This window comes from Lutjanus erythropterus, chromosome 11 (genome assembly GCF_056507025.1).
Source record: "Lutjanus erythropterus isolate fLutEry1 chromosome 11, fLutEry1.hap2, whole genome shotgun sequence".
Lineage (NCBI taxonomy): Eukaryota > Metazoa > Chordata > Actinopteri > Lutjaniformes > Lutjanidae > Lutjanus > Lutjanus erythropterus.
In genome coordinates this window covers 25,623,198-25,644,921 of record NC_139327.1, presented here as the reverse complement: position 1 = coordinate 25,644,921, position 21,724 = coordinate 25,623,198, and the positions used below count along the sequence as shown (strand labels likewise).

The window sequence follows — 21,724 nt, the reverse complement described above, 5'->3', positions numbered from 1 at the left end:
CACTGTCTGGGAGATCCTGTCATGCTGGTTTCCTGTGAAACTCCAGCAGTGTTTTGTGGACTAACAAAATAATCCCGACCCTCAATCGGCATGAGGGTGAGAAGATAATGACTGGGTTTTCATTTTTGGGTGAACTATCCCTTTAAAATTCCAAGGATATCATTCTATACTATGGTAGAAAGTTCTTCAAGGATTTCAACAATCCTTGAAGGACTCTTTCTTCCTAAAAGGGTTCTTTAGATGAAAGAGGTTCTTAATGTAACCCTTAGTTTTGCAAAGAACCCCTGATGAGCTGTTTCCTCAAAAAAGGGTTCTTCAGGAGTCGACACATCTGGGCTGAACATCTGCCCTTCGCACTTCTGGAACCCTTATTTTGTAAGAGTTTACCTCACACAACCCCACCTTAAATAATCTGAACTATCCCTTTAATGCACCATTATTGACAGGTCATGAGCAGCAGGGAGGAAAGTGGGAGGGCAGAGACAGAGGGAGAGGACGGGATTAGAGTGATAGACTCTCTTCTCTCCTCTTGATCACTTCTCAAGTGAGCAAAAAAAACCCATCAGTATCATTCATTAGTTTCAGCCTCTCAGTTACAGTCCTCGTGCATACATGTGTTCCCTTTTAAATGTGAGCCCATTCATACAGAGGATCCACATCTGACAGTACTCCAGCTGTAGTGCCTGTGTCGTGTGTGTGTGTGTGTGTGTGTGTGTGTGTCACACTGAATGACACACACACACAGAGAGGGAGGGAGGGAGAGGGAGGGGGCAGGCTCACAGGGAAGATCTCAGGGGCAACAGATCTGGTTTGCTCGGCTGAAAGACCAAACACAACGGGATGGATTTCTGCACGACGTGAACGCCAGCGAGGAACAGCTGCCTCATACACACGCAAAAAGGTCTGTGATTGCTCCTTTTTTTTAATGCAACAATTTCATAAAGCTTCAGGCTATTTTTTTTCTTTAATGAAATGTTTCCAAAATGTTTTTTTAAGAGGGAGACAGAGCAGGGACGGTGTTAATCTGATCTGTGAAGAGGGGATTCCTGCTGGATACAAAGAGCCATTATTCACCTCAAATGTCTCTTTTCAGTTGCAAGCAACTTTATTCAGCGAGGACATTAAGAGCAGATGAAACAGGAAAATTAAAGATGAGAATTGAGACTTCTAGGGAAGGAAAAAGGTAAAAAAGGGAGGAAGAATTGATGCCATTCACCAACTTGGGAAAATAAAGCGGGCTTCCTGTGTGGCAGTTGAGAAGAAGCGGGAAGGAATGAGTGATGAGTGAAGCGATTGTACCCCCCCCCCCCCCCCAACCCCCAGAAAGAGGATATAAAAAGTGTCCTTTCAGCGCAAAGAGAACAGGAGCAGGGTTTGTTTTTGTTTTAAAAATGATGCATGACTCATCCTGTTCAACCTAATAAAAACAGAGTATCGAATTTATTGGCAACTGCATTCAGAAGTATCAGGAGTAATTAACAGATATGAGAACGAGGTGTAAAAATACACTTCACCGCAGGGATGGACTAACAGGCACATGCATACACACACACACACACACACACACACACACACACACACACACACACGCACACACACAGACATCAAAGCAAAAGAGCTCATTATCCATGCTGGCCACTGACCAAAAACCCCTCCAATACTTTCATAATCATTTCTTAGGTTTTTAACTCTGTCTGTCACATTTATGTCAGTTGTAATAAGCCCTCTGTGACACCTTTGAGAACTCACTCCCGCTTGGCTTTTTGAAAACATCACTTTCATGCACAGAGAGAATCTGAGAGAATCGGATAGCAGCTGAACGGCGGAGCTCGACCCCTGCTGCAGCTCTGAGTGCACTCAGGTGCCGCTGCGAGATTTTGTCATTCAAATGTAAAGGCAATGAATAAAAACATTAGTTTATTGTTTTCACGACTCATTCCAACTCCACCTTGTTTTCTAAATTCCTTGCCAGGTGTCATTAATTGACATACACGACTTGTATATTCGGACCAAAAAGATAGTTGATTGTTGAGTCTCATTCCCAGGATGTCAAATACAAACGTTCTGGGTCTGTTCCCAAGTGTCCCAAGCAAAGCAAAATAATAAAAAAAAATAAGGAAATACAGGTGTAGATACAGCCAGGAGCAAAGAAACCAGAAAATATTCACATTTGAGAAGCTGAAATCAGAGAATTTTGATTTTGTTTCCTTTAAAAATGACAACAAAATAGTTGTCAAAAATGCCAATTAATAATCATATAATTGTTGCAGCACTAAAAATGTTGCAAGGTCTGTCAACAAAAATCACAGGGGGTCCCCAAGGCTTTGTCTGCTCTGAAGATGTCGAAATTAGATTTGCACATATTAACTAAAATCAGTGTTAATCTAAAAGTCTGTATATAAAACTACTTAAATACTATTTTTGGTCCCTTTAAAAAATACTGTAGTAAGCTATTTAGTGGGCCGCACCTCTGTGACCTCTCAAGCTCTGTGATGATGAATCATTATTTTTCCTTTGATAAGGATGTGTGTGTTGGGTTGTTGAGAGGAAAGATGTTAAAGGAGAAATATGTCATGTAGTTGCTGTGCTAAATCATAAAATGACCATGATTTGTTATCAGAGTTGAAGTACCGTCTCAACAGCAGTGTGTTCTCCTTTAAAATATCCATTCGGGGCCAGAATAACTGTTTTTGTTTCCCCATTTCACATTTATTAGAGTTTAAATTAATGCTGAATGTTTGCTAAATGAGTAAGTGTCTGTTTATGAGTTGTAAAGAAATAATTTATAATCTTTTAGAGGGAGTAGATGTTTATAATGGTTAAATTGAGCAATATGTTAATGGAGTCTGGTAGGCAGTGAGACTGGCTGAACTCCAGCCCCTTACAGTGTAAGACTCATTGTTGCTTGTCATTGTCAGTTTACGATGTTGCGCGTGACTTGCGTTCCTGTGGAGCTCCTGCAGCCTGCTTTTTTTTTTTCAACTTGCTTCAGCCATAAAAGATATTATGGTTGTTTGGCTCAAACTCGCCATTTGAACTGCAATACTCATTTGTGAACGCTAGAATCTTACCTATTGCCCCTTTAAGCTTAAATGACAAAAGAGACATTTACCAAAGATGAAATTTCTAAGAAACAATTATAATTGATGTTTTGCAATGCAATTTTTTTACTATAAAGCTTTGGAATGAATCACTTATTCTTTTGGCGTGTGCACAGGCTGGGGGGGGGGGGGGCTCAGCTTTTCTTAGATACAAGTAGGGGGGCTCAAAGGGGAAAAGGTTGGGGGACATAATTTCAAAGTAAATACTGAAACAAATTTTTTCTGGTGTCTTGCTAAAAAAAACATAAAGAAGTAGGGAAATGGTTGGGAGCTTCTGACGCAGATTGAAACTTCTCTTTCTTCATACTTTCATCATTCCTGCATATCTCTGACCCCTGACTTGGGTTATCTGTGGTATTTGGGGCTGCAGAGTCGATTTGTAATTCATGTGGCTGAGCCTCAGGTCTGTTTTCAGCTGATCTGGCTCAGAATATGAGATATTTAACATGTTTGAAATTCAGGCTACTTTTATCTCCTGGCAATCTCTGTAGTTAAGCTGAAAACCGAACATGTGTGTCTGTGCGTGTGCACACAGTATGTGGGGAAAATCTCATTCTCACATATGGGACTGCATGTGCATGATATTTCTGCTGCTGGCTCGAATTGGCTTTGTCTGTTCAGGCATGTGGCACGAATACATGAGAAAGTATGCACACACACTCACACAAAAGAATATGGCCCAAATGCCATGACATTTCGCCACGTGTGGATCTTGTCCATTATTCATGAAGCAGAGAGCTAATAGCAGAACAGAACAGACGACAGAATGTGTCTCTGGGAGGTGAAAGTTTTAGTAAATATTTGCATATGCTGCATGCATGGACTGTAAATATTCCAGTAATGGCCGAGGCTATTTTCTGTCACCGAAAGAGATCGCAAGGTTTTAATTAGAAACAGCAGAGAGTCCAGTGCTGTCTGTGTTTGGCCCTGAATGGACAACCTATTGTGAATTTTAAAAAGCCTCATGTAAAAATAATACAGTTTATTAAAAAAAAAACAATTAGGGATGCACAATATTGGATTTTTTATGATGATATTTTCCAAATCATCTTGACACTGAAAACAATCATTAGTTGCAGCCCTAGAAAAATAAATATGTTTCCACCTAACTGCAGAGAACATCAAGTCTCTCCTGTAGTGAATTAGCATCTTATTCTGCCTGCTCTTACTGTGACGGCCCACTGACAGATGCAGACATAAAATGAAATGCTTTTTAAAATGTACACATTCTATGGGCAAAATAAGAAAACAACAGTGCTGACAGTTTTCTTTTCTTTCTTCACCGGTGCTTGTTTCTCTTTTAGATGCAGAACATTGCAAATGACAACTCTGATATCCATTCAGTTGCAGTTCTGGTGGTGCTGGTGGTGAGGGGGGGGTCAGTGATACAGGACTGTTTTCCTGTATCACGGGTCTTGAACCCCCCTGGGCAGTTCAATAATTCAATAGTTTCTTGCAATGATTTGGTGCTGACACCATGTTACTGAAACAAATAACTGCAACTGTAAATTAATTAAACAAATATCAATTATGGTTGCAATTGGGAAAATCGGTCTGGAACTGCCACAGTATCCGTTTCAGACACTTCAAAGAACCTCCACACTGCAGACATATTCCCGTTCTGTACCCATAATTCATGCACAGATCTTACTTTCATAAAAGCCCTTCTAGGGACAGGTGTTGGAAATTAGCAGTTGCCACAAAAACTATAATTGCGCTGGATTGCTGTTTTCAGCTTTTCTATATGTATGCTGCATCTGTTCCTATAAAACAATTCACAAGTAAAGCAGCTTGTCATATCAGCAGTTCATTTTGATATTTCGACAATACTGTACACGTATCCCTAAAAAAAAAAACATAAAATTGGACCCATGTGGATCATTAGAGTAAACCGATAAATATTGATTAAAAGTCAGTGTATAATATCTACAGGGCTTCATTGGCACAAATGGAACAAAATATCCACCAGTATGTTTTCATTTGTGTATAATCACCTGAAAATAAGAATCTTTGTGTTTCCTGAGAATGAGCTGTTTATATCTACAGTGAGTGCAGGTCCTTTTTCACAAAGGCCGCTATGTTACACCATGTTTTTTTTTTTTTTACAGTAGTCCACAATCAACAAACCAAACACTGGCTCTAGAGAGGACCTTTCAGGTTTTTTTTTTTTTCAGGTTTCTCCTACGTTTGGAAGGGGAGGGTGAGATGAGTTCACCACTAGATGTCCCCAAATCCTACACACTGTTCCTTAAAGTGTGTTTTAGCTCTACCAAATACCAAATCGTTAAAACATTATCCCTAAAAACAAATAATAATTGCTATATTTTACCAAAAATATGTGGTTATGGTATATATGGTTGATCACTTTCTAACACTTCCTTTAGAGCATAAACCTGTGTACACCAAAGGTTTTCATTTAAATAAAATAAATGTCAGGCAATATTAAAATCAGGTATGGAATTAAGTTACCTGAAATCTAATAATAAAAAGTTTTTGCGAGATTGAAACTAAGATTTGAAGACTTGTATAATGTTTTAATGGGCTGAAAAATTTTGTTTCTGAGTTTCAACCCTCACGGATAACATTAAAAAATAATAATGTTACATTAATAATAATGCAGATATTTGGAATGACAACTCAAATACAAAAAAATTGATTTTTTATTTCCAATCTGTCAAAACATTGTTCAAGCCCTCAAAAGTTTCAGTATTAAGATTCACCCCTTTTGAAACTCAGGTTGCATTTTAAAACTTTCTTTTCCCCACGTATGCGCACCATTTTTCAGGTCATCATTTACAAAGATTCAACTAATTTGAAACTAACTTTGAAACTGTGCGAGAATAAAACAGTGTAAAAAAGAGTGCTGTAGTTATGAAGAACAAAGACCCAAAAAGACAAAATAATGTTTGAAGAGATCTGAATTCTTTTTTCAGACCATCAAAACGAAGTAATAGTCAAGCCTTCAAAACTTAGTTTCAGTTTTGTAAAACCTGATTTTATTAGAGTTCAAGCTTCCAAACACTGAGTTTCAAACTTTTTAATTTATTTTCTGTTTCACTTTATGGCATTATTTTAATTTAGAGTTATGAACATTAAAATTCATGCTTTACAAATGACTTAATACAAATACATAAAACTGTGCAAAAGATACTTCAGATAACAAGAGTGTAGGATATTTATGTGTACAGAACTCATTAGAGGAAAATAATTGTGCTGAATATACATTGACAGTGCTGACAGTGAGGAAGATTACGAGGAGCTGATGAGAAAATGATGGAGGGTGGAGGACGAGGAACAGATTGAGAAAGTGGAGCAGAGGAAGCTTCACGGCACAATGTCTCAGGAGGAGTTTTGCCGAACGCACTCGACCAGCAGAGGGGGAGATTGTTTGAGGAGTGATTTGCAGAGATTGCGGAAGAGAAAGGCGTTTGATGAGGACAAAGGGGAGCTTTGGGAGCCAAGAATCACTTGCTATAGACACAGAGTGATGCTGGACAAAACACAGTAAAGTCAAGACCAAACAAGTAAAGGTGGAGCAGGGACAGATGACAGAAGACGGAACTCATGAAGAGAAATTTGCTCAAGGCAGCCCGGCTTGAAGAGTGTGCAGCTGAGATAGCCAAGGATATACAGAATATATTAAAAGCTCTTGACATAGCCGAGAGGGCAATGCTGGCATTGAAAAAGCTGAAATACATAATCAGAAAAAAAGTCATAGCTGAGTGAATAGAGGAGAGCTCTTGTGCAAGAACCCATTGATGAGCTCCAGGCTGGCAGATGCAGGAGGAAACATGAGAATAAGGAGGCTGAAAGGCAGAACGGTCTCAAAATGCCTGAACTGAACTCCATATGGCCCCGACCGGCAGAGGAGGGAAAGGCACGTCTTCAATGCTAAGTTATTAAAGGAGGACTGAGATGTTAGTCAAGTAAATGCAAATCAAAGAACCTCTGGCTCTGCTGATGTCCAACTTCAAGGAACAGCACAGAAAAGTCAGGTCCCTGCCCCTTTCCTCTCAAAAGAGCAGCTGCCAGCAGCTCCTACAGTTTCTTATCAATAAGAATGACCAGGTATGCTGTAACTCGCGGGATTTAAAGTCATGATGTCAGTATTTGTAAAATCCTGGCTACAGCCCTGTTTGGCATTCTCAGGCAGTTTAGCCTGGCCTGGGGTGAGACACAAAGTCTGCAGGAACAGGATTAAGTTTTTTATTACGTTTGAAAAATTCAAAACTGGCGTCTCTCCCTGAAAATGTCACGACCCAGTTAAATAAAATAATCCACAGACCTCGTTGTGAGCAATTTCACGTAGGGACTGCTTTCTTTCTGTGTGAAGGAAAGTAGTTCCAGAAAGAAAGTAGTTTGACACGAAACTGCTCACAATGAGGTCTGCAGATTATTTCGGGCAACCAGGTCATAATTCTTGCAGAGACAATGGTTTTAAATTTTTGGCACTTTGAGCACCACAGGGCTGGTGCCATTCCATTATATTGGAGAGAAGGCAGACATCTCTGCAGCCAGTATCTCCAAAATTCAGAAATTCACACCAAAACAGTACAGATTTGTCCTTGTAAGGGTCAGTGTAAGTGTGTGTTTGTTTGGTGCTGTGCAGTTGAGCTCAGGGGGTAAAGGAGTTTGTTTAAGGGGGGGCATTAATGTCCAGGGAGGGTAGGGGGAGAGGGGTGGTTACAGGCAGGAGCATGGAGGAAGTCCAGAGAACACAGAATATGAGACTTGAGACTTAGCTTTTGAGGACTTCAACCCGACAGACTAGGAAGTATTAGCTGCTCCGAGCAGGTCCATGAAGAGACGAGGATGAATCCAGCCCATTTTTAAGGATCACCACAAACCAGTACAGCCGGACTCAGCTGTCTTAAAAAAGTTCATCACATCCAGTCTGTTCTTGTAACTCACCACTCAGTTTACTTTCACACAATTCTGTGTTTCCTTTTCATTATCTGTAGCACTTTTGTCCAGAAACTGGATATATATCTTCCAATTATCTCCTTTTTTGTCACTTCCACTCCTTAATCTTTCTGCCATGTTGTCTTTGTTAAATTTTTCTGCCCTCTACAGCTCACAGGTGTGGCCTGATTCATCTCCTCCCTTCCCCCTACCTCCCCTGCTCAGGTAGAAAGGGTTATTCTGTGCTTTTCCTCTCCTTTCTGCCACATCTTCATTAAAGGACAAGGTTTGGATGCTGTGTAAATAAAAAACAGAACATGATGATTTGTAAATCCTCTTTGACCTATATGCAATTCAATACAGTGCAAAGACAAACGTCAATTAACTCTTTTGTTTTTTGTAAATATACACTCATTTTCAATTTGACGCCTGCAACACGCTGAGACTCTCAGAAGTTCAGGCTCTCTGTTTGTTGTATTTTGCGCTTCATAATGCATCACACATTTTAAATTGGAGACAGGTCTGGACTGCAGGCAGGTCAGTCTAGTACCTGAACTCTTTGACTATGACACCACACTGTTGTAACACGTGCAGAATGTGTCTTGGCATTGTCTTGCTGAAATAAACAGGGACGTCTCTAAAATAGACATTGTCTGGATAGCAGCATAGGTTGTACCTTCCAACATTAACTCAACCATAGATTGTGTAGGGATTCAAACTATTTAATATACCATCTATGGCTCCAACGGGCTATTTGGACTAATTTTTGAATGCTAGGGTCTTACATTTTTCCCCATTAAACATTTTGCAATTGATATGACGTCTCAGGTTTAACTCTGGTCTAGCTGAGACTTAGCATGGCACGCTGTCTCCCCACTTCTTTCCATCTGTTCTTTCAGCTGTCTAATGAATGTAACGGCCTTCGATATTCTTTGTAAAGGCTATATCTGCTGAGAGGGAAGTGTAGAGGCAGCTGAGATCCCACCTGAGTGAGTTTGAACATAATTATAGCATCAGCTGGTGCCTAGAGAAACCACTGCAGAGCAGACACCAGAGGACGTCCATGTCAGACCTTAAACCTCACTGTGTAAAAAAGAAAAAAGTAACAGCAACATGTAAGGCTTTTCAATAATTACTGAAGTCTTAACCCTCCCTCTTACCATAAACTGAGCTTACACATTTGATGCATGTTTGTGTTTATAAGCAATTCCCATAAAATTTGGAAAAGTTGTTAAGTATCAAGCTGTTAAAACAATGCTGAGTATGTTTTATGGAGCTGTTAAAGAGGACTCAAGGTCTCCAAGACCCAAAACAAAACACTGGGGTTGAGCAACAGCTGAAATTAAGCCAGGCTCTTTTTACAGACACTCAAAAACAAATGAGATTACAGCTCAGTGGGAGAGAGATGAAAAATTAGGCACAAAGTGCTCAAGAAAAAAAAAACCTAGTTCATCTCAAAGAGCCAGCAATTTATTTCTCAGAAAATAAATGTAGGTAGGGTCAGACCACAGAAACAGCCAAAGACAGGCTGCAGTAGTCTAGATGTTTGCGCAATATCCATCACATCCAGAGGAAAAACAGAGTTGAAGTAAAGTTAATCTAAAAAACAACTTACATGGATAGTTTGGATTATCTGAAGTGGGGTTGTATGAGGTACTTATCGATAGTCAGTGTATTACCTGCAGTATTTGGCTGTCAGCACACCTCCAGTTAAAAAAAACTGCCTGAAAACTGGTGTAGGAAGCTACGAAATGCACTGCTGTGGACAACAGCAAAGCATGTGTTATCCACTTACAAAAGTCCCACCTAAAAAAATCAGTTTATGTGAACACTACATTTAGAACATTTTCACTGCTTTACTTTGCTGTCAGATGGCCTTTTCCAGAAAACCACCTTTGTATAAACCAAACATTGCTCTCTCCAAAGCAACCAGACATTGGACTTGCTGGTCTACTGCTGCCTCTATCTGTTAGTTTGTTTGTGTTACTGTGTGACTTCGGTGAATCTGAACTATTCTTTTAAAACACTGAAGTCACACAATAACACAAATAAAAACAATGAGGCAGTGACACACCAGCAATTCTTGTATTGTACGAGGTAAAATTAAAGATTTCACTTAAGGAGTTTGGTTGGTTTGAAGAGAGTGATATTTGGCTTGAAGGGGCCGTTCATCCCAAAATATATTTTTTTTTATATGACTTGCAAATATTTGGAGATATTGCTGTTTTTCCTTGTGATCGGTCTTACGTTATTATAAGATTGAAACCAACAAGAGAGAGCGGATATGTAATATGCGTTGCTTGACACATTTGTAGAAATAAAGTTGATAATTAGAACCAAAGGGTTCTTGGAGCCGTTTCAGTGAGCTCTATCTAGAACCCAACATAAACAGGACTGGATGCATGATAGCAGCATCGGGTATCGGCCCGATACTGTCCTCACGTACTCGTACTCATAAAACTACTCCGATACTCCACACCCGATACCACGTCACGAAAAGTAGCCGCTCGATACAAGTAAACATCTAAAGAACCGCAACGATGCAGAGTTTAAGAAGTTTGCTGATTCTTACCGTCTTTTTTTCGATGCGTCGTCATCATCAGCGAGAGACTCGCTGTCCTCAACATCATCCACTAATGACCGCAGAGACGTTGGAAACTGTCCGGAAAATCCCACGTAAGTCCATGTAAGAGTCCACCTGCAGGCCGCAGCCAGCCGCTGTCCATTAAGTCCTGGCGGGAGAAAACTAGTTGAATGTCACAACAAAAAAATTCGAAGACGAAGAAAAAACACCGCCGCCACCGTCTGCAACCCTGTTTTCTTCGTAATAAGCTGCTACAACTTCTCTCTGTGTACTTATTCTTCACCAAAAACGGCCTGACAGCACAAGACACGCAACTTCACTCTTCAGGGTTCACAGCGGGGGAAACCAAAGTGTTGCACACATGGCCCCACACTCATACCTGTCCCCCCCTAAACAATGACAGGTAGGAACTAATTAGCTCTTAGACAAGAGGAAACTTAAATACTACACTGTAAATGTGTGATTAAAATACTAGTTAAAATGCGGCAAATGATAATGAAATAATTATATATATAACACCATTTATAATGGTAAACTAAATTCTGCAAGTTCATAATAATGTGAAATTATTATACTGAAATATATCACATACAAAGTAAACTGCACAGCTTAACAAGGAACACAAAATCAGTAAAGTAACTTACTACAAATAACCTAAAAATGTAATGTGTACAGTAACTATGGTTACACTTGTAGCACAAAACAGCAACAATGATTTGTTACATTTAGAAAGTGACCATCTAATGAAAATAAAACATGTTTCAAAAGTTATTGTAAGAACTTTAATGACATTATTAATTACTTGTACTTGTACTCGGTCTGAAAAAAAGTGGTACTGGTGCATCCCCACCTAGAACCATCTGAGAAAGGTTTCATCCAGAACCCTCAATGACAGGTTCTACAGAGAACCTTCCTATGGTATAATGGTTCCACCCAGAACCCTCTCTGGAGGCTCCACCAAGAACTCTTTTATATCCCAAATGTTTCATCTAGAAGCCACTCAAGGGACTGAGAACCCTTTAATTTCCAAAGGTTGTATCTAGAACCCACCCATGGAGTTCTACTAGAACCCTTCTATATTCCAGTGTTTTATCAAGAAACCACGCACGGGGTTCCACTAAGCATCATTTTGTATTCCAAATGATTTTTCTAGAACTGTCCTGAGGGGTACTACTGAGAACCCTTTCATTTCCAAAGTTTTTTTTATGTGGAACCCACAACTGTGAACTCTTTTATATTTCGATGGTTTTAATCCAGAACCACTCAGGGGATTCTATCGAGAAACCTTTTATGTTGTAGGACAAACAATCCCTGACAAAAGAGTTCTTCAAAGATCTTAACAATCCAAATCAGGGTTCCTCAGAAGCAAATGGTTCTTGGTAGAGCCTCAGCCTCTCAGAAAGAACATTTTTGGAACTGTTATTTCTAAGAGTGCAGGAGACTCAGGTCCAACATGTCTTACTACGTACACCACATAACAAAGCAAGACATTTTGAACATTTATGTAATTTTCCTCAATAAAGACATATAATTTTCCCAATTAGCCCCTGGTGTTCTCTGAATTAGGCTTGTAACTATTCCTAAGGAAAATGACTACGGGTATTTATTATGTGTAGGCGGGTGTGTGTGTGTGTGTGTGTGTGTGTGCGTGCGTGCATGTGTGTGTATGTCTGACCTCTTTAGCCTCAGCGGTACTGCGTGGCCTGCCCTCTTAAAGTAGATTAGCTTGAAAAAGAACTGAACGTACCTTGTTGCCTGGATACAAAAAGCATCATTAAGGCCAATTATCAGCCACTTCAGCTCACAATGAACAAGCTTCATCACAGATTTCAAAACAACATATCATTAACGACAGCAACCTATACAGAGCAGGAAAGAGTAGGAGGGAGTGACAGGGGAAAGACAGCGGATAGGATGAAGAAAAGGTGCCGGAGTAGAAGAAATAAGAGCGTGTGGAGTGAGTAAGCAGGCACAGACTCTGTGTCATGTTCATGGACATTTCTGACAGGCACATAACACATTTTGAGATGTGGAACTTTGAGTTACTGAGTTACAGGTGGACCTTTTTCCACTAAAGAAAACGTTAAAGTGATAGTTCATTTTAAGTATTGCTTTACCTTGCCATCAGACCACCTTTTCTGAGAGGAAAATGCTGTTATGTAAACCAAATATAACTCTCTCTAAACCAACCAAACTCCATAGGCAAAATCAGTCATTTTATCTCACAGAACATGCGAGATGTTTTTAAATGCTGCCTTGATCTGCCAGTTTGTTCCTGTTCTCGTGTGACTTTGGTGTTTTAAAAGGATAGTATGGGTTCACAGAAGAAGACACGCAATGACACAAACAAAGTAAGAGACTGAGGCAGCGATACACCAGCAACTCCTGTGTTCTGCAAGATAAAATGACTGATTTCATCTATGGAGTTTGGTTGGTTTGGAGAGAGCGATATTTGGCCTATATGACGATGATTTCTCATCAGAAAAGGCTGTCTGATGGCAAATTAAAGCAATGAAAACAGTCTAAATAAAATGGCCACTTAAAATGATTTTTTTAGGGGGACCTTTTTTAAGTGACTAATATACCTTTTGTTGTTGACGCCGTCCTCAATAGCTCAGTGTTTAGCTTCGTGCGGGTACTCTTCTGTGTTTCTCCTGATGATGATGATGATGATGGTGATAATGACCAGCATCTACTGACCGCCAGGTACTGTACATCCATGTACTGTACCTTTCATACAGGTTCCACTTGAGCCCCTTTCAGAAAGCTCTACACAGAACCCAACATATTTAGGTTATACCTAAAACCATCAGTGAAAGTTTCACCCAGGGTCCCCTATGAGAGGTTTTATAGAGAACCCTTCTATAATGGTTCCACCCAGAACCCTCTCTAGGGCTTCAAGAAAAAAATTTCATCTTCTAAGGGTGCTTACAAGAACCTACCCTGAGAATTCCACCAAGAACCCTTTTACATTCAAATGGTTTTATCTAGAACACATCCCAGGGGTTCCACTGAGAATAATTACATATTCCAAGGTTTTTATCTAGAACCCACCCCAGGAGTTCCATAAAGAACACTTTTACATTCAAAGGGTTTTATCTAGATTCTACCCCGAGGGTTCTACCAAGAACACTTTTATATCCCAAGGCATTTATCCAGAACCCATACAGGGAGTTCTTAACATTCCAAGGGTTTTGTCTAGAACCCACCAGGGGGTTCTACCAAGAACCTTTTTTAATTTTATTGTACAAATTACTTTTGATGAAATTGTTCCTCAAGAATTTCAACAATCCTTGAGGAATTCCATCTTTCAGATATAAAGGGCTCTCACAAAAGAAACCTCGACAAAGCCTTACTTCGAAAAAGGGTTCTGGGTAGAACCTCAGGCCTTCAGGAAGAATCCTTTTTCTAGGTAGCTGTAGATAATACACCGACTATGAACAAGTACCTCATATAAAACACCACATCAATTAATCTAAATGATCTCTTTACTATACCTGACATCCAGATGGTCACAAGTACTCAGGATGGTAAAAAACCACAGAGATAAAATGAAGTTAGCAGAAGGAGGGAAGGACAATGCATGTGCACTGAATATCAATATCTCAAGAAGTCTCTGCAGAGAGAGACAATATAAGTCAACAAAAGTGGCAAGACAGTTTTTCATTTGACTGGGAAGGCCACTGGGAGTCTTTGATAGAAAAAAAAAACAGAGTTGGGGCAAAGAGAGTAATCATAGAAAGAGAGTGCGGCCAAACTCATCCCTCCTCATTATTCTGTGTATGTCCCTGAAGGTACAGTGGGCTGTAAATTAAAGAGAGCAGAGTTCTTGTCAACTGTACCATCCAGAGAGAGACAAATGGAGAGAATGAAAGGGAGCGAATAAGCTAAGAAGAATAGAGTTTGGGGACAAAGCTGTTGGCTTACACTTCAAAGGGGACATTTCTCAATAGAAGAAAACTTTTGTGCCAATATTGACATTTGTTACAGCCTCAGAACGAAACGCTGCGTCCAAACTGATGCAACACGTTTAATTATAAGACTCACCTGTGCAAAATATGTCAATGACAGTAGTCCCTCATCTCAGTGTGCATCACTTCTATCGCTCCTGATTGTGAATGGGGCTGTAAGAAACTCAACAGTGTTATAAACCTCTCATAATAATTAAACTGCTGATTACACAATAACAGTAAACACTGACATGCTTACACTGCACCCTCACTCAATTACCTTCTCTCTACAAAAGTACAAAAACTGAAATTCACAATATACAACAATAAACATATTTTCATACCTGTTTAGCAGTTGTGCTCACTCTTGCATGGTGTGATGAATTTGGCACAAACCATCACTTTTTGCCTCCAGACAGTACCTTCACGATTTCACAGGCTTTTTGGGGGGATTGTTGCAGCCTAAATGTCTGATTTCACAGCAGCTTTTCTAATATATTGCAGTGCATATTGCCGTGTTTTTAGGCGCTTTTTGCAAAGAAATTGCAGGAAGCCAACTTGTTCCAGGGAAAATGAAATCACACTCTGTTCAGTCAGTCTAAACTTACCAAAAAAGGCTCAAGATTACAAAAATTATTTAAAAAAAAAAATGTTTTAAATGAAATGTCAATAACAATGCAATGAATTTTGAGCTAATATTTTGTTGGCAATGTCCAAAACTTTATGTTTTACAGTGCACCATGCATGCTACATACAGGTTGCAACGATAGTCGCAGCATAAGTAAAAGAAAAAGAAAGACAGAAACATGGATGTACAGCACTGAGTGAATAAAGTTACAGTTTAATATAAAAGATATTGTTCGTTATCATTACCAATGAACACAGCACTGACCCAAAATGTTATTGATTGTCTCTGACAAATTTTTAATCGGTACTGCAGTAATGACCTTGCTGGCCTCATGAAACTATTCAGTGGGCCACATCTGGCCCCTGGGCCGCATTTTGCTCAGGTCTGCACCAAAAAGTAGTGGGAAACTAACTATCAGTGGGTGAAGTACTTATCAGTGGCCTCCAAATTTCCAGTTTAAACAGAAAATTTCTCCCAGTGGTCACCTCTCTAAACCTGTTCCAGCTGCAGTGTCTTGTTTATTGTTGTTTATTATCATTATGTCCAGATTTTCATTGGCCTGTTTGCCTTATTTGCTATAAAAATGCAGATGAAAGCTTTAGAGATTACTTGAAATTGTAGGCCTACTCAGTAGTGAATTATGATTTTAAAAGTAACTAAGTACTATAACTACCTAGGCTACAGAGTGTAATGCATCGTTTAATGAGAGTAAAGTAATGGACTTGAAAAAGTCCCTTTTAGGGCCACAGACCATGGAGGAGGTACATATACAGTAGTTGTTTACTCCACTCCCCTGACTGTAATGGGGGCAGGCTCACATAGGGTCCGTGGTGAAATGCATAACCATAAAATCTAGAGGACGTAGAGGAGAGCTTGCAGATAAGAGAGGAATGAGCAGACACCACAGTGAGGAGAAGACTGTGTGCTGACCTCTTGCTTTCATTCTGGTCATGGTCTATTACTCGTCCCTTTGAAGTGTCTTTTCTCCTCTGTCATAGATCAAGTCAAGACACAAGGCCGGTCTAACCCACATACAGAACAGCCTCCGTCTGTCTCTGTGAACTGTCTCTGCTTGACAATCCTCACTCACATCTTCCAGTCGGCCGTGCGCCGTGCAGTAATTTGCAGTGGAACATTATTAGCGGTTTTAATATGTGGTGGAGGAGGGCTGGCTCTCAGCTGTCTTTGTGAAAGCTGATTATGAGGAGTTTAATTTCATCAGATAAGGATGCCTTCATTTATGAGCATACGCAGCTTCAGGCAGGGAGCCTGACAGGTATTCACTGGGACAAGCACTCCCCCTGCTGTTAGTCCTCATTACACTGTGATCAAGATCCCTCACTTAAACCTTGTAATTAACCCTCGGTAACAGACATACCAGATATATTTGATGACAACGACAGACCAGCATCCATTGGAAATTTTCTATTTTTTGTGATTAGGCAGAAATCCATCATTTAAAGGCATAATATGCAACATTTTCATATAAAACAGTGTAAAGAAATTCAGTTGTGACTTTTGACCCACTAGAAGTGTGCTGTGGTGGTGGCTGCCCTCTGCCAGTATTTCTCATCACTTTGCTCTGCTTGTGTGGCTTTACCAAACCAAAACCTCACTATTTGACATCCTGGCAATGACACACAAAGGCTGTGTAAAGGATAAAGAAAGTTTTTCTTCTAAAGACAATCAGCAACTCTCTCAGCCAGCAGTTCACTTCAGCTCTCTCCAGCTTCACAGAAAGCAAAAGAAAAATAACATCTTTTCTCTGTCCTCGATCTCCGGTGGACCGGTCTGGATGTTTCCAATAAAATTGATAGATGGAGCCTCCTGAGGCCATTTTCAGAACGTAGCATCGTTTGGCACTGAGAGAGCAGAGTGGACACGGCCCCAGCGTTTCAGAGCGGAGAAAACCAAATCATAGGTGGGAAAAACTTTTTAAAGTTTATTTCAAAACATAAGAATTCGAGTTTGATGGAAACTCAAACGTTTAGTGAAGACAGCTGCCTTGAAATTATGAGTTTTCTGAACTTTCTTTTTTACAGTGTTCCTGATGAATCCCTCATCTGTAGTTTATTTTGTCAGGGGAAATCACTGATTTTTAAGGCTGGTTGAGTTTAGATTTATAGATCACTTACAAATTTTCTTCTCAGAACCTGCTCAAGCCCTCTTTTATGATTTTGATTATGATTTTATTTATCAAACTTAAGCACACTGTCAAAAATGATCTTGATCTTTGATCAAGTACAAATCTAAGAACATTTTTGTAAATGAGGCCCCAGGTGTGCCTTGGCCTGGTCACGCCTCTGATTGGCTGGTACTCGTTTTTACTCTTTTGTTGGTTGGTTTGGTCGGCATGAAAAGTGATTGGTTAGGGTAAGACTATCAGGGTAAGCCAATCAGAGGCAGAGTAATGCGGGTCATGACTTTATCCTCCTGGGACAGACATTTTGTATCTCTGTGTGAAACATCCACACAGTGACGTTTTAGAGATATGAGCCCTGGAGATGTCTGCCTTCTCTCAAATGTAAAGGGACTAAATGGACTCGACTGAAGCGCCAAAAACTACATTTGAAAACCTCAACAGCGATGTCTCTTTCCAGAAATCTTGATCCAGTTACTCAAGATAATTCACAGACCTTTTATGAGCAGTTTCCTGTATGAACTATTTTCTTTCTGCAGTAAAATCTAGCAGCACCACTTTCTTTCCACTGGGAAGAAAGAAAGTAGTTCCTAACTATGAACTTTGATTTTGGTGAACTGTCCCTTTAAATAATGAAAAATGGAAGTAAAAATAAACGTTTAGCCTGTTTATATTTTTGTTGTTTATGGGTATTTTATACATAATTTATGGTTTCTTTTCCGCAAGTTATTTATGGTTTCTAATCTCCTCAGCCCTCAAAACAAGTGGTTCCAGACATTTATCTTGCCAGATGTAAGGTTAATTATCTAGGGCAATGCAATAAAAGATTTTCTTTTGTTAATAATAGCTGACTGTCTCTAAGTCAATTTGGTGGTTCTTAATTTTCCGGAACTCTCCATCTGGTGCCCGAGAGGGCAAAAAGAAATTATTTGTATGTGCATCTATTATTTGATAGAAGTCTGTTCTGCTTCTGGGGCTCTTGAAGTAAATTGCTGGCCCTGAATCAGAATTACAGAAGTGCTCTCCGTCTTCCTCTTAATCTCAGCCAGAAATGAGTGTGTGGGTTAAAGCTCTTTTGTCAGCAAGCATCTGACAAGCTGAAGTGTCCTGCAGGGAGAAACCAAATCACTGGCAGCTTCATCAGACAAAAGAGAATTTCTCCTGCAGGTCATTTAAATTATGGATGTTGACGTTAAGGCCGAGGTGCACCAACAAGGACTCGTCCTAAAACCAGATCAAATCATGGTTCAACTTTAAAATGTGCTGCACCAAATAAGTACTCTAAAACCTAGATTAAATTTAATTCCTCAAAACTTTCAACTCCAATTTAAAATGTGATCCAGTATTAACATCGAGTTTCTTGAAGAAACTTAAGGGTCAGAATCAACCCACTTAAGTTTTATGATGTGTCTCTACTTTCTTTCACTTCAGTTTGTAATTCATCCAGCAAGGTTTTCCTCAAAGGAGAAGAAATTAGAGCGTATCGGCAAGGCAGCTGGAGAAGGCTAACTAGGCTAACTAACTTCTTAGCTAGCTAGCAAATTATATATCTAAAAAAAACCTTTTGAACTTGATAGCAAACAATGTAACATTTTGTTCAATATTATCACTTGCTAGCAAAGAGCTTTTTAACACCTTTTTAACGAACTTTAGCTAGCAAACAATATATCTTAAAAACTTCTTAGATTGCTAAAAAACAAAGCAAGGTTTTGTTTACGTTTTTAAACAATTTAAAAACTTTAGTGACCTTGCTTAAAAAAAAACTTGAAAGCTACCTAGCAAACAATGCAGAGGCTTGTTAAGCAATATTTATTGATTTAGTTTTATAATTGGGATGCAAGCATTTCCATATTGATTCCATATGATTTCTGTTTACATCACTAGACTTGAATTTAATAAACTGTGATGAGTCTGTAATTGTGCAACGGAGCTCTGTTTAGTTTTAAATCTGGATATGCTCATTTTAAACCTAGTTTTGCTAAACTCTGATTAGAGTAAACAGTCAAAGTATTTTTCTGCTGCTTCACAATAAATCTCACTCATCTTTCTTTTTCTCTCATGCAAATCTCTGAACTTTAGCCAGGATGTCAGGGATGGACAGCTCGTTGGTGGACCATAATGAGACCAGCATCTCTCAAATAGACAATGGAACTTTCCTCCGCTTCTCCCCAACCTCTGCCTCCACGTCGGCGGCCGCCTCGTCACCAGGACGTCCGGGCAACGTCTACGTTTATGTGTGGCTCTTTCTCGGCCTGCTTGTGTTCCTGCTGACGCTGCTCATCATCTCCCTGCACAGGCTGAAGAACATCATCTCCTCCTCCTCCTCCTCCGTCCCAGACTGCAGCAGCGAGGGAGGGAGCTCCTTCACCAACATGGAGATCTGCAGCATCTCGTCTCAGAGGTCCACCATCTCCTCCCTGTCCACTTGAGGGAGATGGGAAGGAGGAGCACATGGACATAATAATATATGTCCAAGTGCATTTCCACATGCGTGCATGCAACAACAGGCAAGCATGCACACACACACACAAAGCACACAGAGGCCCGGCACCTCCTCACTGTGACATACAAACACTTCAAACAGCCACAAAGACAGCATGGCTTCACACTCCATGCATTTATATTCTAATCCCCATGATCCAGCAAGGCTGCTGTGTCCATGCAGCTTGCAGGCACAGGGGAGCTACAGCTCGCAATGTGATGAAGAGGGGTCGAAGAGGGGATGAAGAGGTCTTGAGGGTTGAGAGTGACTGAACCCAGGTTCCAACCAAGGCTCATTTTAACAATTAAAACAAATGAAGCTGACAAACTGCTGTCCCCCTGCAGGAAACAGCATAATGAGGAACTATTATCTTTCCTCTTCCTTGTTTTTGTAACATTAACTTCTTGCACTGTGCTCGTCATATTTACTGTAGAACAAATAACTTTGCTTTCATGTGATGCTTTGTCAAGCATGTCTCATAATGTCTGTAAACGTCATTGCAAAATCAGAATTACAATAATATTAAAGACTATTACTTTGTACAGAAATGCATGTTTGTGTGCCTCCGTTGCTCAATAAGGCTTTGAGATGGTGTTTTTGTTTTTTTAACATAACAAAGAGTAACAAAGGGTGTTTTAAGAAAACACTGGTTTCTAACCTGATGGTCCTGACCCCCATTAAGGGTCACTAAAGCTTCACAGAGGGTTGTAAGCATGGTGTGAAATACAGGGGGTCTAATACAGATAAGGTTTGGGGGAAAATAATTTGTCATTTGCAGTCGTCACTATAAATGTCTCTTAAAAACTCACTATGAATCAGTGTTCATTTATTATCCAAATTACAAAACATTGATAGATAAATATGAATCCAGAAAAATACTGTGTTTTTTCTCCTTTTATATTGGCAGTGACAACCTGGTTGTTTCACGTACAGCATCGTTACATGGGTGACGCTGTTACAAATGATCCACAATGTAAAGGTTGTGTAGTTTAGAAAACTTCTCCGTACAACCTGAAAAACAGTGGATTTTTTTCTGCTTCAACATCATTATTAGCAGTTGATTGCTTTGCCTTGCGTCCATGAAATTGTCTCTTGAGTCCGTGTAAGACTTCAGCATAACACTAGAGCACAAGGTAAGACACACGATTGCCTCTGGGTATTTTGCACACTCACTGGCTTTCTTGTCTTGAAGAGGTGAAAGAAAACTGTATAAAATAAAATGTATACTGTAGGCTTATCATAATGTTCTGTTTTCTATCAGTCCTCTGTACTTCTCAAAGTGATGACAAGATGTTTCTCACTTGAAATTATTCAGTGTAATCACACATACACAGTGTGAACTTTCATTTTGCCAAAAAAAAAAATTACACCTAATACCTTTTATTAAATTCTGTCAAAGTTACAGGGCAATGTAGTGGTAATCTCCATATTAAAGTTCTTCACTGCGGATGTATGAGTCTGGATAGACATGGATGCAAACTGCAACATGACTGGTTGGTGGAGGAATAAACCTGCGAGGCAGTAATTTTCTAATCTTTTGACTTGACTGACTGCTGACTTCTCACTTCTTAACTGGCCGCAAGTGATCAACAACTGCTTCAGTTTGAAATCTTGTTTGTCTCAGCTGGTTGCCTCTGGCAGTTGTGGTGACATTGCAGTAGGTGCTTCATCTGTTCACTGCTGTGGATCTACACTCTACTGAGTGACCTTTTCTATTTGTACAGTTTATAAGTTGATCTGCACTGTTATTGATATGCATCGAATATAATATTAAATATCCATAAAATATATCACTTAGTAGGTGTTTGTCAGTTTATTCAATGATAGAAAAGGGAAAAAGGTTGGAAAATTTCTTCGGGATTCCTGGAGAAAGGCGATTGCTCAAGAAGACATCTTCCTGCAGATGTGAAGGTGAGAAAAAAAAACAAGGCTTGTGT

General features: G+C 39.7%; 1 protein-coding gene across 1 annotated transcript; it reads left to right on the top strand.

Moving 5' to 3' along the window:
• The first annotated feature begins 764 nt into the window (after window positions 1–764).
• sertm1 (serine rich and transmembrane domain containing 1) lies at window positions 765–20,057 on the top strand. The gene is made up of 2 exons (XM_084730370.1): window positions 765–901; window positions 19,385–20,057. Exon 2 carries the CDS (start codon window positions 19,390–19,392, stop codon window positions 19,732–19,734), a length of 345 nt encoding a protein of 114 aa, XP_084586496.1. The 5' UTR covers window positions 765–901; window positions 19,385–19,389; the 3' UTR covers window positions 19,735–20,057.
• The last annotated feature ends 1,667 nt before the right edge of the window (window positions 20,058–21,724 follow it).

Bases quoted from the DNA above. Each gene is read 5' to 3' on its own strand.
- sertm1 (XM_084730370.1), top strand. From the start codon at position 19,390: ATGTCAGGGATGGACAGCTCGTTGGTGGACCATAATGAGACCAGCATC.